The sequence below is a fragment of the Tasmannia lanceolata genome, unplaced genomic scaffold (genome assembly GCF_043159265.1).
Source record: "Tasmannia lanceolata isolate RefF3 unplaced genomic scaffold, GAP_Taslan_0.1 ptg000015l, whole genome shotgun sequence".
NCBI classification, from domain to species: Eukaryota; Viridiplantae; Streptophyta; class Magnoliopsida; order Canellales; family Winteraceae; genus Tasmannia; species Tasmannia lanceolata.
The window spans coordinates 23,475,580-23,493,851 of record NW_027518692.1 but is presented as its reverse complement, the minus strand read 5'-3'; the positions used below and the strand labels follow the sequence as shown (position 1 = coordinate 23,493,851).

General features: G+C 36.6%; 1 protein-coding gene and 1 long non-coding RNA gene across 2 annotated transcripts; both read left to right on the top strand.

Annotated features, from left to right (window-relative positions):
- The first annotated feature begins 780 nt into the window (after positions 1–780).
- Positions 781–11,130, top strand: LOC143845503 (casein kinase 1-like protein 3). Its single transcript, XM_077353881.1, has 15 exons — positions 781–970; positions 1,072–1,112; positions 2,171–2,240; positions 2,331–2,479; positions 2,987–3,082; positions 3,161–3,231; positions 3,859–3,920; positions 3,999–4,062; positions 4,953–5,037; positions 5,143–5,269; positions 5,732–5,814; positions 5,947–6,004; positions 7,154–7,269; positions 10,105–10,305; positions 10,771–11,130. The coding sequence occupies exons 1-14, from the start codon at positions 895–897 to the stop codon at positions 10,300–10,302; spliced, it is 1,296 nt and encodes a 431-aa protein (XP_077209996.1). The 5' UTR covers positions 781–894; the 3' UTR covers positions 10,303–10,305; positions 10,771–11,130.
- On the top strand, positions 10,861–16,474 carry LOC143845504 (uncharacterized). Its single transcript, XR_013234446.1, has 4 exons — positions 10,861–10,998; positions 11,219–11,293; positions 11,481–11,531; positions 15,883–16,474. It is a non-coding gene; the product is annotated as an uncharacterized LOC143845504 (long non-coding RNA).
- Positions 16,475–18,272: the final 1,798 nt, after the last annotated feature.

Sequence of the window (18,272 nt, the reverse complement as noted above, 5' to 3'; positions counted from 1 at the left end):
GGGTGTCATTACCAATATAGAAAGAGAAGAGAAGAGGGAAGAGAGATATTGAGAGGAAAAAGCACCATTCTCCAAGCCAAATTCCAAATTTTTTGAAAATTTGGCTTCGAAGGTATAATGCCATGCCACCAAACATGCAATAATTACTTGTGAAACTTTTTGGTAGTCTCCAGAGATTTCAATGCTACATTATCAATCAAACAAGAGATTTTGCTGACATGGCACCCAAATGCAAAGCAAAACCCCTAAACTATTTTGGTTTTTGTGCAACCAAACCCAAACGAGGATTTGAAGGAGAGAAAGTAACAGCAAACTGACTAAATTACCCTCAACTCGGAGTTCTCTTCTACCAGACCAATCGCACGTGCAAAACCCTCTCCTTGCACGTGCAACTCGATCGATGACGCCTCCACGTTCAGTTTATAAGGAGTACGAATGATAATTTCGCGCCCACTGTATGATAATTCACACTCCTTTTGAAGTGAATTGACGCCAAAAAAGCGTTAAAGTCCTCCTTTCAGTACTGCGAATTATCCTACAGAGGGTGCGAATTTATCATCTACCAAACAATTCACCGCGTGCCGCCAGAACTGACTAATATGCTGTACAGGCAAACACGCATAGCCGGTACTTGGCCCCACGGTCACCTGAAATTACGAAACTACCCAAAACTCATTACAAAAACCACACTCAGCACCGGCCGTTCCCTCCTTTCAGCTCAGGCCCCGTTTCGTCATTCAACAAATAGCAGATTTGCCCGAAATTACAAATACCCGAAGGTCTCTTACATCTGTTTATGTTCTGAACTTCTTTTGCCATCATCTGCCCTAACTAGAAAATTTAACAAAACCCAAGATTTCCATTGCTCTTAGAAAATCGAGTTAGATCTAGCGCATGGAGAGGATAATCGGTGATAAATATAAGCTAGGTCGCAAGATCGGTAGCGGATCCTTTGGAGAAATCTATCTCGGTCAGATTTCGATTCTTTTACTCTTTTTTTTCTTTGATTTGATTTTCAGTTCAAGATCGTTCGTTTTTGACATCTAATTCGCTGAATTTTTGTCCATTCAGCTACTCATATCGACACGTATGAGATCGTTGCGGTGAAGATTGTAAGTTCACATTTTTTTTGTTGTTGCTGTAATTCGTTTATAATTGATGGATCTTGAGTTGTTTATCATGTTTTTGTTTGTTCTCTTATGTTATTTTTCAAAGAAGAATTATTTTGATCATGTTTTTGTTGCAAAGCCCTAACTTTTTCCAGCTAGGGTTTATGAATAGTATTGTTCAATGTCTAATTAACGCAAGTATAGCTGAAAAATGGCATAAGAGTTCTATATTCATGTTTTAGATGATACAACCCGCGATAATTTTCTGATAGGTTAATTTTGACTACGAATTTGTTGCGATGGTGGCCCTGGCTGAATGATTTTGATCATGTATTTATTGCAAAGCCCTAATTTTTGCAGTTAGGGTTTATGAATAGTGTTCTTCGATGTCTAATTAATGCGGGCATTGTTGAAAAACAGCTTAAGAGTTCTATATCCATGTTCTATTACATAATACAGCATTTGATAATTTTCTTATAGGTGATTCTGGCTGAATTACTTTAACCATATAATTGTTGCAAAGCCCTAATTTTTCCAGTTAGGGTTTATGAATAGTATTTTTCAGTGGCTAATTAATTCAAGTACAGTTGAAAAACAGTATAAGAGTTCCATATCCATGTTTTTTCCCCTTCTGTTAGATAATACAAGCTGTGACAGTTTTCTTATAGGTGATTCTGGCTTAATGATTTTGATCATATATTTGTTGCAAAGCCCTAGCTTTTCCATTTAGGGTTTATGAATAGTACTGTTCAATGTCTAATTAATGGAAGTACTGTTGAAAAAACAACATAAGAGTCGTATATCCATGTTTTTCTCCTTCTATTAGATAATATAACCATAAATTTCAACAATTGATGTTTCATATTTCCTTCTGCTTGCTGTGGCTTGTTTTTGAGCTAAAATGTTTATATTGCTCAATGGGCACATGTCAAATGGGTGTTAGGAAAGAAAATCTGAGCTTATCTTTTTATTTCTTTATGTTATAGTTCTCAACACTGACAGTGGAATACCAGATATCAGTCTGCTAATTTGATAGTGGTCATCTTACTTTGTTGGCACAGGAAAACGGTAAGACGAAACATCCACAATTGCTCTATGAAGCCAAGCTATATAATATTCTTCAGGGAGGAAGTACGTACAATGAGTGCCTAATTTTGTTTCTCTTCTTTGTTTTTCTGTTCATGTTCTGGTTTAATTACTCTGAAACTCATTTGTGCTTAGGTGGTATTGCCAACACCAAATGGTGTGGGGTAGATGGGGAGGACAATGTCCTTGTTCTTGACTTGCTGGGACCTAGTCTTGAAGATCTGTTTGTCTATTGTGGACGAAAGTTTTCATTGAAGTCAGTGTTAATGTTGGCTGATCAGATGGTAAATTTCATACTGTAATTTGAAATGTTATGCGAGCTGCTGTTCTTGAGCTGAATCACTGGCATGTTTTGGTTATTGCTTTCTGGTCAAAAGCCATGATAATTTTGTATGAAGGACAATATCTTGCAGCTTTAATTTGTTTGATGATTAATATTCCTTTATTTTATTTTATGTTTTGCCTGTCATATGGCTATCCAAGTAGTTCCTCTTGTTTCATTAGAAGAATGCTATTATTCCATGTATTCGTAAGTTACCATTTAAAGACTGGGGGTCAATGGTGTTTTTGAGGTAGCATTTTTGCGGAAGTCAATTACCATTCCACTGGGAAACCAACAGATTATGACAGCATTTTCTGTTGATGTCTGGGAGATTACAGTTCACATCTCTTTGTCTCAGACAATGTTTTCTGTTTCTGCATTGATTTAGAACGCCTCTATTAATTCCACTTATTCATGGCAATAAGCTGCATAAAGTGACTGTCCTTATGTTGTGTCATTATGCTTCCAGATTACAAGAATAGAGTGTGTGCACTCGAAAGGGTTCTTGCACAGGGATATCAAACCAGACAACTTTCTAATGGGTCTTGGTCGGAAAGCGAACCAGGTAATGATGATCATGATGTCCTTTGTATTCATTATGGGCTGACCTGTACTGATACTCTGATTCTTCCACTGACTCCAGGTCTACATTATTGACTTTGGACTTGCAAAAAGATATCGGGATTCTACGACCAATTGCCATATTCCTTACAGGTATTGTTTCTATCTCTCTTGGTAATTCTGTGGCAGACAGGCTCTGTTTCCTTTGTCAATCTGACATATCTAGTCGCGAGTGGTCTAAAATTAAACATCTTATCTTCTAGGTTGCATTAGTACGGTTACGAGTGTAAAAATCTGACTTGGGCACACAATCAATTATTTAAATTCTGACAATATTAAAACGCGCGTGCGCACACACACACACACATATATTTGAATGATTATTAAATTTTATTAAAGGACCAAAGCCCGATGACCAAAGTGGTCAAGTGCAAACCTCAAAATGGAAAACAGGGTATGCGAATAAGTCCGGTACATGTGTTAGGATAATCAAAGGTAATACGACTACTGAAGAAGCCCTGTATAGGGTGGGACCCACCATTTTACATCTCATGTTTTGATGGGTTGGGCCCATTACACGTGCATAGCATGACTGCATGAGCCAAGAATGCTTTATATACTGCATCAATGAGTCACGTGTTAGATTAATTGATTCTTAAAATTTTAGTATTCTGTATATTATTCACAAAATAAGACTCATTAACGTGCTCGGGTATCTTATTACGAGCATCATAAGGTGAATAGTCTTAATTTTTTATCTTTTATATCTATTTAATGCAGGGAGAACAAAAATTTAACAGGCACTGCACGTTATGCAAGTTGCAACACTCATATAGGCATTGGTAGGTAAATAGTGTTCTGTTGACTTATTTAATTTAATTAAGCAATGCATTATTTCTCATTCTGGTATCTATCTATAGAGCAAAGCCGGCGGGATGATTTGGAGTCTCTCGGCTATGTTCTGTTGTATTTTTTGAGAGGAAGGTATGCTTTTTCCCTTGACTGCTCTGTTTTTTTTACCTTTTTTGTTTTTGTTTTACAGTATTCCCTACGAATATTATTATTACAATCTAAATGTTCTCTACTTTCTCAGATGCTTGGCTAAAAACTGGTCTTTTTTCCTGTTATTACAATACTCCCTACAAGTGTTCTTGTTGCATCAAGACGTTCTCTAGTTCTCATATGTTGATTAAAATTCAAGTAATAGACTTTATTTTTATATTTGGTCTTTTTTTTCAATAAGTAATAGACTTGCATATATGAACTGTGACTTGGGAGCTAGACTAGTCAGGTAATTCCAATTGAATATTATATATATATATATATATATATATATATATATATATATATAATATTCAATTGGAATTACCTGACTAGTCTAGCTCCCAAGTCACAGTTCATATATGCAAGTAATATGAAGATTGTAACTTGGGAGTTAGGCTAGTTAGTGAGTATATTACCTGACTAGTCTAGCTCCCATGTCACAGTTCATATATGCAAGTAATATGAAGATTGTAACTTGGGAGTTAGGCTAGTTAGTGAGTATTTACAATGTAATGACTCCATTTGGATGGTTTTTGTTCCTGCGTTATAGAGTATGCACAATCGGAAGATCCGCCCTGATTAAAAAAGCAACAAAATTTGTTATGTTTTTTGGTGATGGTTAAATTTGTATTGTTTCTCATAGTAAATTCGTATGTCTGCTTTGGGCTCTTAGTGTTAATATTGCGGGTCATGACGTATCTGTGTAACTTTATGCCTGAAAAATGGCACAGATTTTTCAACATTTTGTTGTGCCTTCACATTAAACATTTGTCGTTTTCTTGAATACACTGCTATGTCCGTTCAATTGATATGGATGTTGCTTTATGTAGCCTTCCATGGCAGGGTTTAAAAGCTGCTACAAAGAAGCAAAAATATGATAAGATATGTGAGAAGAAGTTGTCAACTCCTATTGAAGTATGTACCTTCCATTGAAACAAGTGTTTTCATAATCCTCTTTGATCATAAATTTGTAAATTTTAATGAGTTGGTTGACCCTGACAATTTGACCCTTTTTGAAAGGTTTTATGCAAGTCCCATCCGGTGGAGTTTGCATCATACTTCCATTACTGCCACTCTTTGACATTTGATCAGCGTCCTGATTATGGATTCTTGAAGCGCCTGTTTCGTGACTTGTTTACTCGTGAAGGTATTGCTCTACAGAACTTTGATCTGTTTTGTAGTGAGACCCACTTTTCTTAATTGTGTTTTCTTTGTGGGTATGGCTGGCCATAGAATTCTTCAATATTATTATTTTGATGTGATTCTTTATTAAGGGCTGATATTTCTCAGTGGGTGTTTCAATGCGATTTTTCTCTTTAATATTGGAGTGGCTTGTGAAAAAAACCCTGCTATTTATCTCTTAAATTTCATTGGGATTATAGTGAACTGTGAACCCACAGACGAAACTGCCTGCAGATTGGTAATCATCACCTAGCATCCAGGAATTTCACGAACATATAATTTAATATAATTGCTGAATTAGTATACATTTCTTTGTAGGATTGTTTCAAAGTGAAATCCACGAGCCAAACTGAATATGCGTTCTTGTCCTAAGTTTATTTCTTCATTCTATGTTTTGTCCTTACATTGTCTTCACCATTAAATGCAGGATACAAGTTCGACTACATATTTGACTGGACCATCTTAAAATATCAGCAAGCCCAAAGGACAAAGATTCAGCCTCAATATTCTGTTCGTATTCTAGCCAAAACTTAAACTAAATTTTTGTTCACTTTAGCTAAACTGTATGATTTATCATGTTGGGATTAGTATATACTGTGTTATTTTTGTATGTGTTGATGAGACTTGTTGTCTACTTTGCAGCCGGTTTCTGGAGGGACTAGCGGCCAAGCAATGGCAATGGATGCTGACAAGCATCAAGGTAATATCTAATTGCTTGCACACTTTGTTCTAAAATATATTCTAAATGTTCAGTTCTCCTCTAGAAGTGAAGAGGGGATCTATGTTGATGACTAGCACAAAGGCAATTGGAAGTCCCTTGTGTCTGGTCAAGTCCTTAGCTATTTCTTTGTTAAAACTCTAAAGTTGAAAATGAAATTTTATACAGCAAATTATTGAATTCTTGAAAATGGGTTTCCAATGGCTGTGTTCATTATTTAGTAAATTAATGGAGTTTCAATATCTTTCTGAACATGCTTCTATAGTTTTAATTTATATCATAAAGAAATAACTATATATGTTTAATACGTATGTGTGTGTGTGCACACACAATCATGGGTGGAAAAATCATGAGTCTAATCTTCTAAGGTTGGTATGATTTTGTGGTCTGTCAAAACGGACATCCTCTTTTTTATTTTGTGATGTTCAGAGTTTTATAAAGTGAATTGCGGAATTCTTGAAAAGTGGTTTTTCAGTCGCCATTATCTAGTAAATTAATTAAGTTTCAATTTCTTACTCAACAATTTTCTATAATATATAAATAAATAACCATATATAAGGGGCGGATGTGTGGTATTTTTTGGTGGCTTTGTCAAACAAGGACTTTCTTCATTTTACTTAGTGACTTTTTTGGTAATAATTACAATTTTCTGCTCGCATTCCCTTCATCACTTGTTTCTTCTTTGCAATAACTCTATAGCGCCGGTGCTATTGTAGGAAATAAGGTCTATTTATTGTATTGAAATTAGATTCTATTTGGGGGGTATTCATGTCTTTTCCATGTCATGTAGGGTTTTATCATTAAACAGGAATAGTTCCCTCTATGGGCTATTCTTGTATATTAATTATAAAACCCTACATGACATGGAAAAGACATAACTACCCCAAATACAATCTAATTCTCATATAAGAAATAACCCTTATTTCCTACGGTTATACTTTCGTGGCTTCATCAAACAATGACTTCCTCTTGTAACTTTATGATTTTTTGGGTAATAATTACAACTTCCTTTTGAGAGTTTCATTAATTGTTACATCTCTGCACTGACTTTATGTTAAGTCTTATCTGGGTACTATCGTCGTGATTCTGGTAATCTTCACTAATACAATGGAAATGATGTTTCTTATTCAGCTGAGACCACAGATCAAATAGTATCAAGTAATGCTGCCCGCCCTGGAATTCGCATGCAAGTCAAATCATCAGCTGATAAGAAATTTAGCGCTGACAATCCTCGTGGCGAGAAGACTGTAAGTTTTTTAATGATCTCATATATTCCGCCTATAACATATGATGTGGATACAAACACGATTGTCGCGTGTCGACACAGACGTGGAGTGTCGGACACGGCAATCCCCCCAAATTTAGAAACGGGACATGTTTAGAAATGGGGATACAGCCGTTTTTTTGTAACCTGCGCATGTGTTATAGAAACAATATTTCCGACGTCTGAGTACAAGATGTCTCAATACTTCCTTAACTACATCTTAAGTTTACTCACGGTGTTGCTTGGATTCTTTGTCCCCCAATGCCGAATTTGTGTTTACACATTTCGACACGCAAATCAGACATGGATTCGCGTGGGACACTGCTGATTCTTGTCATAACCGTGTCCCACGCTTAATCCTGTTTTTTTGTTGAATCTGACACATCTTTGTCACATTTACAATTCGAAACCTGTGTATTTTTTTATTTAAACGCGTTTTCTTCTTAATTGTTTTTACTAAAAGCACTACTCATCAAGTCATCGTAACCCTAGAGCCTCAACTATCCACCTTCGAACATGGACCCCCATCCTCAGTTCCCACTTCTTCTTTGACTTTCTTAATAAAAACTCTAATGCCTCGACCCTCATATATATATATATAGAGAGGAAAAGGATTGTACGCTCGAGCGTACCAAGCTTATGGTACGCTCGAGTGCCCAATCACATGTGGGCTCACTTTGTTAGGATGATCCAAAGCATTCATTTTAAAGGCCCTTACATAGATGGGGTGTGTACCAAAAATCAGCTCCATAGGATCATCCTAACACATCCATTTGTGGAGGGCAAAATGGACAGACCACAAATCGACTTGACTCGTAAGAGTCTTATTTTTTCGACTCGACCTGCAGCGACTCGTACCAGTTACCAGATGACTCATAAGAGTCTTCAACAGAGGCGAGTCACCCATGCGACTCCACTCGAAAGCCCAACGACTCGACTCGACTTGAGCGTTGACTCGTACGACTCGTAACAGTTTGACAACTATGTCTTTAGATCAATGAAAGCTGATCACGTTGCAGATCACCACACCAATTGACTTTCAAATCATCAAACAGTAAGATGTGCGGTTGATCTCTCCAATTGAAGTCCATTTCACTACACCGTTTGATATCTGGATAGTATTTATGGTAGATGTTCAACTGATAGCGCTAATCAATCTCCATGTCATCACTACTGTATATCTCTGGATCTTGAAGATGGATTAACAAAGATCTTTCGGAAAAAAAGGGACTGCTTTTCACAGGGACTCAAATACCATGTTTTCTAAAATAAGTGGAGGGAATTTCCTCAAAAAAAAAAAGAGTCAAAATGATTAGTATGACTCAAAAGAGATTTTCCTCCGTAGAAATTCTCTTAAAATTTTTTTTTGTTAAGATTGTCTATAACTCAAAAGGGGCTCCTCTTTTACAAAATGAGTTTGTGAGAAAAATATTAACTCAACGACTTGTCAAGTTTATATTTAGTTCAGGAATCGCTTGATGAATAATCAAGGGTATTTTCTTTCTTTGAGAAATGTAATTAATGGCCATTAGATCAAAAAGTCTATACCCCACCATTTAGTAAAACCCTATGGTTTGTGGACACGGACACGAAGTGTCGGACACGGCAAACCGCCAAAATCTAGAAACGGGGACACGGCTAAAATAGAAAGTATATATAATCTTGATATGTATATATAGATTTGTGTGCTGAGTTTTGATGTGGATATGGGGTGTCTGACATTGCTAACCTCTAAAAATCTAGAAAAAGTGGCACGTCCATACAAGTACATACATATAAAGTCGCCTACACTTCTAGCAGACATTTAAAAGTGTCGAAAAGAGTCTTGACTCATGTGGACACGGGTGTCGTGTCGTGTCCGACACGACACTTGTGTCAACAAGAAATCCAAAGTGTCGGTCAAATTACCTCTTCTTTCAAAAGGAAAATTTGATCTCATGTATTTTATGTGTATAATTTTCCTTTCATGAATAAAATTTGTTGCAAACAGTTCTCTAGTAAGTATTTAAAAATTGTTGAAACTCTTTTAGAAGATCTCGAACAGTCTTTATAAATGCCATTGGGAGCCATCCGGTCAAAGTATATCATTTCTTTCCATCCCACCTCTTCCTCAAATTATCTTTCCAACCATCCTGTCCTTTTACTTGCAATAGATTAAATTTTCATCCCATCTAGGTTGCCTCTCAAATTCCTTTTCTTCTAGTAAATTTTCTCAAACAACTTTACAACCTTCTTGGCTCCTTGTACCTTGTCCTTATTCTAAATGATCTCACCCATCTGGATGCCTCCTAGCATTGGCCATACATTGAAAAAATTCCGTTTATTTTATTTCCATTGAGCCAAGAAGGTTTAATAGTAGCTCCTTCTATCTCAAATTAGTTTATGTTCTTTTACTCTTGGAATATTTCTGGGGCAGCTCTTCCCTAACTCATTTCCTGTACTGTGGTTCTACAGGGTGAATAAATCACTTTTTGTTTCTGCCCAAAGCAAATTATTGCCCTTTATTGGCATTTGATTATTATTTTGACGAGTCCAATTTTTGTACAAATGGATTCAATATGCCATTTGTTGTCTTTTGATGGTATAAATGGAACGATGCTCCAACTACTTGATTTGTAGTTCCATTCTGTTACTCAGGACTGACTAGTTAAATTTATTTTAAATTTCATTACATAGTGATCCTATCTGATTGATTGTTACAGAAAGATACTTTGACTACCTAATTTAGTTCCATTCTGTTACTCAGGCATGACAAGCTGGATTAATTTTTAATTTCAGTACATAAAGATCCTAGCTAATTGGGTTTTGGTTGTTACAGAAAGTCAGGACTCTTGCAGAGAAAGTGCACATCTCTTCTACTTCATTTGCTCTTGGGGGTGCCTCAAAGAGAAATGCTGTAAGCACAAAACCAGTGTTGCCAACTGAAATTGCACCATTTGGTCATGGACTGGGAAGCAATGTGGGTCCATCAAACAGCTGGATTACATCATTACAACGCAATTCATCTGCCAAATGATTGGTATGTGAAAGATGTTTATCTGATATATATAAGCTGCCTTTGCACATTTGGTCTCCATTTTACTTGAAAACCTTGCAATCATGGTTTTAAATTTCAGCCGTAATACTGAAATTTCGGATTTCGGTGGGACCGAAACCAAAATCCAAAATTTCGGCAAGAGTCCCAAATTTTGGAAATTTTGGTAATTTCGGTCGAAATTTCAGGAAAATGTTATTTTTAAGTGTTTTCCCACAATTTTGTCCAAAATTACTGAAATTTCGGCACATTAATGAAATTTGCTTATTTTTTTACCGAATTTTGGCCTAAATTTCGGTTTCGGCTATGTCCGAGACTGAAACCAAAATTTAAATCCTTGCTCGCAATTACCTGCACATATGGACTCCTTTAAGCATATGATATGTAGCATGTTAGCATGTTCTTTGTTAGGTTGTTGTTTTAGTTGAACACCAGATTTTTGTTTCTCAGGAATGCGTCTGGACAAGTAAGTTCTGCGGAAAACAATTACAGAGGCCGAGAAAGTGTGATATTATCAATTCGCGAGTCACTTCATGGATATCAGCATTCACTGTATTTTTCTTAAGGTGACTACAGACACATTGGATGTGCTAAAACTTGGTGTACTCCGAGCTGGTTGCTGTTGCGTTCATAGTTGCTGCCGATGACTCACACCAGCCTCTTGTTTTGTTCTTCCATGTAACATGGATGATATGTGAAGTGTTTTCTTCCATTCTTATGTTGATAGATCATACAGTTTTCATTGTGCTATATGGTTGTTTCTTAACAGTGTTTATATTTCTTTTGATTAAGGATGCAGAATTTCTTGTATATGATTTTTTTGTTGCTATATTCTTTGGATCAAACCAGTGTATGTTAGCCTCAAACAGTTTTAACCTTAGGTATTCAACTCCTTCAGGATCGGAATTAAACACAGTAATCTAGTGTTTCAAGTGCCAATCTTTTCTGCTTTCTTACGGGAGGATTCCCTCAGGTACCAATACATTATTTCCTGTAAGTTACTATTGTTTTAATATGGGTTTCAGTTACACATTTTATCCGACTGGCATTTGCCTGGTTATATTTCATCCATGTATCTCATCTGAGTGTGTGAATCTCAGAGTTTCAGCTTATGAATAGCTAACAAAGGTTGGTCATGCTACATGTTGTGTGGAGTGCAGTACAGAGGTTGCCTGGTTATTGGAGTTGCCTTCTCTGATTACTCATCCCAGGTTATTTCTCTGCATAAAAATGACTTAGTTTTTAGTTATTTAGATTAAGATTGAAGAGTGGTGATTACTGCTAGAATCCCTTCCGTGAACTTTTGTTATGGTTTCGTTCTATTAGAAACTATGTTGTATCAGTACAGGTACGGGTGTCGGAATCTGACACGGGTATCTAGTGTCGGATTCGCCAAACCTCAAAAAGAAGGATTCGTGGATTTGCCAAAATATTTTAATCAATTCTCAATTTTTATTATTTTTTACATAATAATATGGCGTAATATTTTATTTCCATTTAAGAAACTTTTAGGATGGGTAAAACTAAAAACACGCGGTAATTGTAAATTTGTGGTAGTGGTATTCAGGAAAAAAAAAACATATAAAAGAGATCTAGAAGTGTCTCAAAGAATCCTGAAGTAATGGATCCGAGATCTGTCCGACACGGATTCTTAGCCCATTTAGAAGAATCCATGTGACATGGATTATAAACTATGAAATCAAAATGGAAGTTTTTCATCATCTTTAGAACAGCCCTTTAATCCGGAAAAAAAGATTAAGGGTTACAGGTTTTGTTTTCTTCCATATTATCATTAAGTGCATCACATTTTATGAGTTTTTGAATGGTGTCCGCATGTGGGTGCAAATATTTAAAACAATACAGTAGGGGCCACATGGTTTGATGATCCAAACCATTCATTTATGGGCCCTGACTTCTAATGCAATATCTGTGGTTTACCATATGAATCTTGTACCATAGAACTATACTCGATAACATCCAACAGAATCTTCGCTTTTTGTTAGCATTTTGACATATCCTGCCTAGGAAGGAGGTTCAATACCAAATCTGCATGTTAGGAGAGTCGTTGCAAGAAATATAACATGAGGTAGAAACTTAGAAAACATTGTATTTTGCGTCTCTACTTAACTTAGACAAGGACATGAGATGCCACCCATAGAAGCCCTCAAAATCTCTTCTCACCAACAGTCCTGTAGTCCCGTACAGTTCCATGATATAATATTAGTTCATGGGGGAGCGCTATGTTCAAATGCACTACACCTTAGACAATGTGGTTCACGTATTGAAACTTCACGCATTTAAACCATGAGACTAACGATAAATTGCTCATGAGACTAACGATCTTGCCATTTCAAAAAAAAAAAAAAAAAAAAAAAACCATGAGACTAACGATAAATTCCATGTTTGGTCTCAAGAACGTGGTCGTTGGCATCTGAGGCCATACAATATCGTATTTTCTTCCTGTTGCTGCTCTTCTTACATCACATCATCTTTTGCTCCTGCAGCCAAGAGTCAATAATTTATAACTTTGATGAGTAGTAATTTGTGTTAATGGATATTGCTATTATTTTCATTTTAAATCAGATTTTTTACTTTTAGAAACCTCGGTATCCTCATCCATGATAAGTGGACAAATCGCTCATAAATCATGGAAATTTATGACTAGTGAGACATGGTGAGGTTCTTGTCTACTTCCGTAGTCGAGTTTCTTGCCAGCATTCATTGCTATTGATCCCAGAACATGCAAAAGAGCTGAGAACCGCTATAACCAAGTAATGTTCAGTTTTCTCATGGATGTGTTTTATTCTTTTCCACAAATATCTTGAAATGTTGATTTGAGTTTTTTAAGACATTCATGAAGCTTGCAGGGATTTTCTGCTAGACTGAGCATCCAGGATTCTATATGTTCAGAATTTGTTTTTTGTTGGTACTAAAATCCTCGGGAGGGTGAGGCCACCAACCTCTTATTGATGTTTTAAAAAGCTTTTGAGGGCCCATGCCAAAAACACAGAACTTTGTGCTTACATATCACATGTGATTGCAAATGAGCATGTCCAGCCAAATGCATATCAGTGACAAGCCAATAAAGAAGGGAGGTATGGAATGGAGAAAGATCTATTCCAGTAATACTTGCTGATCTGTTTGATGAATCTTCATTAAAATATGTGTCCATACTGTGCTTGAAAGAGTGGCCCTACTAGTGCCATTATGGCTGGAATAATGTGAATTGCAAGGGGATTGAGCCACCTGTGTTTGCCAGAAAACCTCCTCATTGGACTGAGTCTGAAGCCATCGGCTGGTACTGTGTCTTGTTCTATGTCTTCAATAATTTGCAGGATTTGCTAAGATCGGCTGAGCCATTAAATCATTGTGGACAGTGTATGGTGTTCTTTTGGTTTATCTCCTGGAACAACACAGGTAATCGTCAACAAGATGTTTTAGTTATTTCATCTAGATCACTGGTGTACGTTAGCCTCTCGCCCGTAAATGGGGTTTATTTCCAAGGATGTCCAACCAATTCAGATGTTGCCTCAAGTTGTGCTTTAACAGTTGAGAATTGGTATATAACGAGAAAAGCTTCCTGATATCTTTTATGATGATCTGAATTGAGATTCGGTAGGGTGAGCTTCATTGGAAGAAGTGGCAAAAGTGTCACAGGGTTTTGGGATGCAGTTATTTATGTATGTTTTCTCATGGACTTGCCAAGTTCCTAGTGCTGCTACTTTTTAGCTTGGGCATCCAGTCTAGCAACTGTTGTCTGCTACAAACTGGCAGTAGGACACCGTTGATTATACATTTAGGTCTAGTATTTATATATCTTTTTTACTAACGAGTATGTTTATCTAGTGTCCGATTGACCAGTGAGGAGCTCAGGGCCATGGTTTTAAATTTTCACTGAAACGACCCAAATGTTTCCTTTTCCATCGCCACCGAAACTATACCAAAATTGAAACATATACTGAAACATATACTGAAACATATATTGAAACATATACTATTTCAATATCCTGTATAATTTTATTTATATGAATTTCACGTGATCTGGTGTAGATGTTATTAAACCATAAATATTTATATGAATTATGCATAAATATTTATATAAAGTACATGTGACATGTGATAGGTATTGAACTATCAGACATGTGCGAGAACACGTCACTAGGTGTTTAATGTTATTAAACCATTATGGATGACTGTCTTGCTTATTTGATGGTTTCTAAGTGTGTTTTTGTGCTTATTCTAGCATTTCATGAAGTTTCATCTTAAAGTTTTATCATTTGCATATGTTTCCATGATTTTACAAGATTTCTGTAGAAATTTCCAACCGACACCGAAACGTTTCCGTTTCTATGGTGACCAAAACCGAAACCGAAATTTAAAACCTTGGCAGTGGCATTGGTGAGGATAACAAAGGTTGCAATCCATTCTATCCGTATAAAAGGTCAGTAGCCTCTATGGACTTTATTTAACTGCCTTCTTGTTGGAATCCATTAGACTCGTGGAAATGAATGATATGTAACCCCCTCTTGGTATAGTGTACCATTGCTTCCGCCAAATGGAAGTGCTGATCAAAACATAGCGTGGACTTCATGACCCACTTGTGCTTTGGATGTGGCTGAGATGCTTATCTCCTATGTTACATGGGTACAGATACGAATGTCGGGTTCCGAGACAGGTATCGAGTGTCAGATCTAGCTAACATCCAAAAAATAAGGATTTATCGATTAGGCAAATTTTAATTCTTTTACATGATAATATGATTATATATGGGAAATTTTGGTAGATTAAATACATATATTGTTTTATTTCTATTTAAAAACATAAAATTAGGATAGATAAAAGCTTACTATTCTAAATTTCTATAGTACTTATATAAAAAGAGATTAAAGAAGTCTAGAAGTGACGCAGTAAATCCTATAGTATTGGAATTCGTCACGTGCTTGACTTGGGCACTTCATCGATTCAGAAGAATCCATGTAAAATAGCTTTCCCCACTACATGGAATGTAGTAGCCTTCGGTTTCCTCCTGGTGATTCGAGAATTTTACCCCCGAGGACTTATTTAACCCGCTAGTGCACACACTTTCATGTATACCTGAAACTCCTTTTCATTGAATCGCCTCGTCTTTTACCAACGGGAAGAGTGTCGAGCGAGCACTGATGCAAACACTTCAGTTATTGAAGTAATTCCTGACTACGCTTTTGTACATTTTATCATCTAAAGCCATTTGGCCTCCTAAGAAGCTTGAATGTGTGTTGACCTAAGTTGAGTTGAATGAAACCAATGACTTTAGCTTGTGGTGGGTCATTCACGCCCTTATCATAAAAAATTACAGTGTATGATCATGCAATAAAGCAAAGGAAAATGCCAATCTAGCTTGGTTAGACCAAGACAGATTTGTCTGGCTTGCCATATGTATTGGCTAAGCCAGTTGATATCGTTGCTCCTCAACCTGGATGATTTATAGGTCATGGTAGAAAACTTGTGGTGATATGTTTATGCTAATGCGATATACATTATCATTGCTCATTTTGTTTCTGAAACTTTTAACTCTACTTTCAGGCTATTTTGGGATTGGCCTGGAAGCGCAAGAGGGAAAATTTCCTGCTGTGCCAATTCCTACCTTCCGTTATCATTTCCATCCAGGTACTTGCTCCTCTACTGAAACAAGCCGCCACAAAATTATTTTCTTTAATTAACATATATATATATATATATATATAAAGCTTGGTAGTCTGATGCCGTTTTACCCCATTTCTTCTGTACTCGTTTCACGTCGTTTCATCGCCAGTCTCACTTTTTCTCCTCTTCTTCTGTACTAAACCTTTATTTCTTTTCGTTTGTGTTCTTCCTCCAATTGTTGGCTTTGGTCTTAACTATATTTGTTTTCGGTACATCTACACTACCATATTTTGATTATAGCAGTACTCGGTTTACACTTTTTAATTAGCTTCTCACGCCTGTTACAACGCTGTAAACATCCAATAAGAAAAGCGTAAAACAAAGTGAGTAGTGCCATTATCGAAATATGGTAGTGCGGATATCGGTTCTCTTTGTCTTGTCATTGTACACACCATTGGTGATTTATTTGACCTGATTTTTTGTCAGTCTCAAGCACGATTTTCAAATAAAATGTGTTTTGTTAATTTGCATTTAGGCCTCTGCCATGTCAAAATGAGATCCCTGCCATTAAAGTTCACCACATGTCTTAACTCTTGCGAATTCGTTAAATATGTTGCTTGAATTGTTGTTGAGGTCTCTATCTCTCTAAGATTTGTGGTGAAGATTTTAAAATAAGCATTTGATGGCATTATTTCTCCAATGCTGACGAAAACATGAATATGTTATGAAGGAGATTTTATATGGTGTAAGCCCTTATAGTCCCTTATTTTTCAAAAAGTACTGTACAGACCACACCATAGGATGATCCAAACCGTCCCATAACGTGAATAGGTTGTGCCCAAAAAAATCTTTGGAAACCTCTCTTGATCGGAGGGCTAGGATCATCCATCCTTCGTGGTAGATTTAGTCTTATTCATTTAATTCCTATGAGGAGGCCGTTCTCTCCTGAAAAAGCGAGCTGCAAAAACAGAAGAGGCTGTGTGAAATGATTTATGCAAAAAAAAAAAAAAACATGTGCTTTTATGATCAATATTTAAGGGGTAAAACCAGTGCCCAGCATTGGCAGCGTCTGAAAACTTTTCTTTAACTTTCAAGTTTAAGCTCTCTGTTATCTTATGTCTTCTATCCTTAAAATTATTAGTCATAAAGCCCATTATTGCTGCAATCATGTTCCTTGATAGTGCTGTGTTATTTTAAACTCGGGGCCGTTTGAATACATGGATTTTATAATGCAGGATTGTAAAATCATGAATTTTATATTCTAAAACCTCGATTTTATAGGGGAAAACATGGATTTTACAATCCCAAAAATGTACAATTCAGGTTTACGTATAAAATGCAGGTTTTAGCTTATAAAATTAAGGTTTTAGCTTGAAAAATGGATTATAAAATCCTTGTATCCAAACAGTCCTAGTGTTCAAGTGGAATACTAGATAGAGATGATGTGCCTCAAGCTCTCATTTACATGGAAGTGGGTAGGTTTTGCTGTTTTGTTGGGTTGAAGACCCTCTGGCAGGCCTATCCATTTTCACATGTATGTAAGTCCTAGCTAGATAAGTTCAGAGATACACCAGCCTTTAGTTCCTTTATGGATCAACATTCATGCATCATAATTGAGGAGAAGATGAGATAGTACCACTTAAGATGGTTTGGGCATATCCAACGTAGGTCTTTGGATGCTCTAGTGAGAAGAAGTGACTCGTGCCAAGTTGATGGAGTAAAAAGTGGTAGGGGCAAACTGAAAATAACTTGGGTAGAAACAGTGAGAAAAGAGTGAGAAAAGACTTGAGGGCTAGGAACATAATAGTAAACATGACCTTGGATAGGATAGAAAGGAAGAAAATGATCCATGTGGGCGAACTCAACTAGTGTCAGGATTAGACTTAAGTTCAGCTGGGCAGATCCTTTCACCTTCTTCATGAAAAGTTTCTAAAGGATTCATTAGCTGATCCCAAGTAGTTTGGACAAAGGCTTAGTTGAGTTGAGTTGAGCTGAGCTGAGCTTTTCTTGCTTAAACGCTAGACACCAATTTTGATTGTTTATGGAGCTATAATCATCCTATCAAGGTGTTCTCAATGGCATTTAGGAAGACATGGTTCGTAGTGCGATTGATGGATCTTACCATGTAGATCTAGCATGAGCAGTGCACGGCAGCAGGCAAAGATTACCCAACATAGAGGAAATCCTGCCAGGCCCCTGATTTGGCCGATCAATCTTAAGATCATTGGCACTTCTTGGAACATGGACAGAAGAAATGAATCTCTCATCATACATGGCAGGAATTTCATCCATAAACCTAGCTAATCTCCAAGGACCTACACTCTTACCTT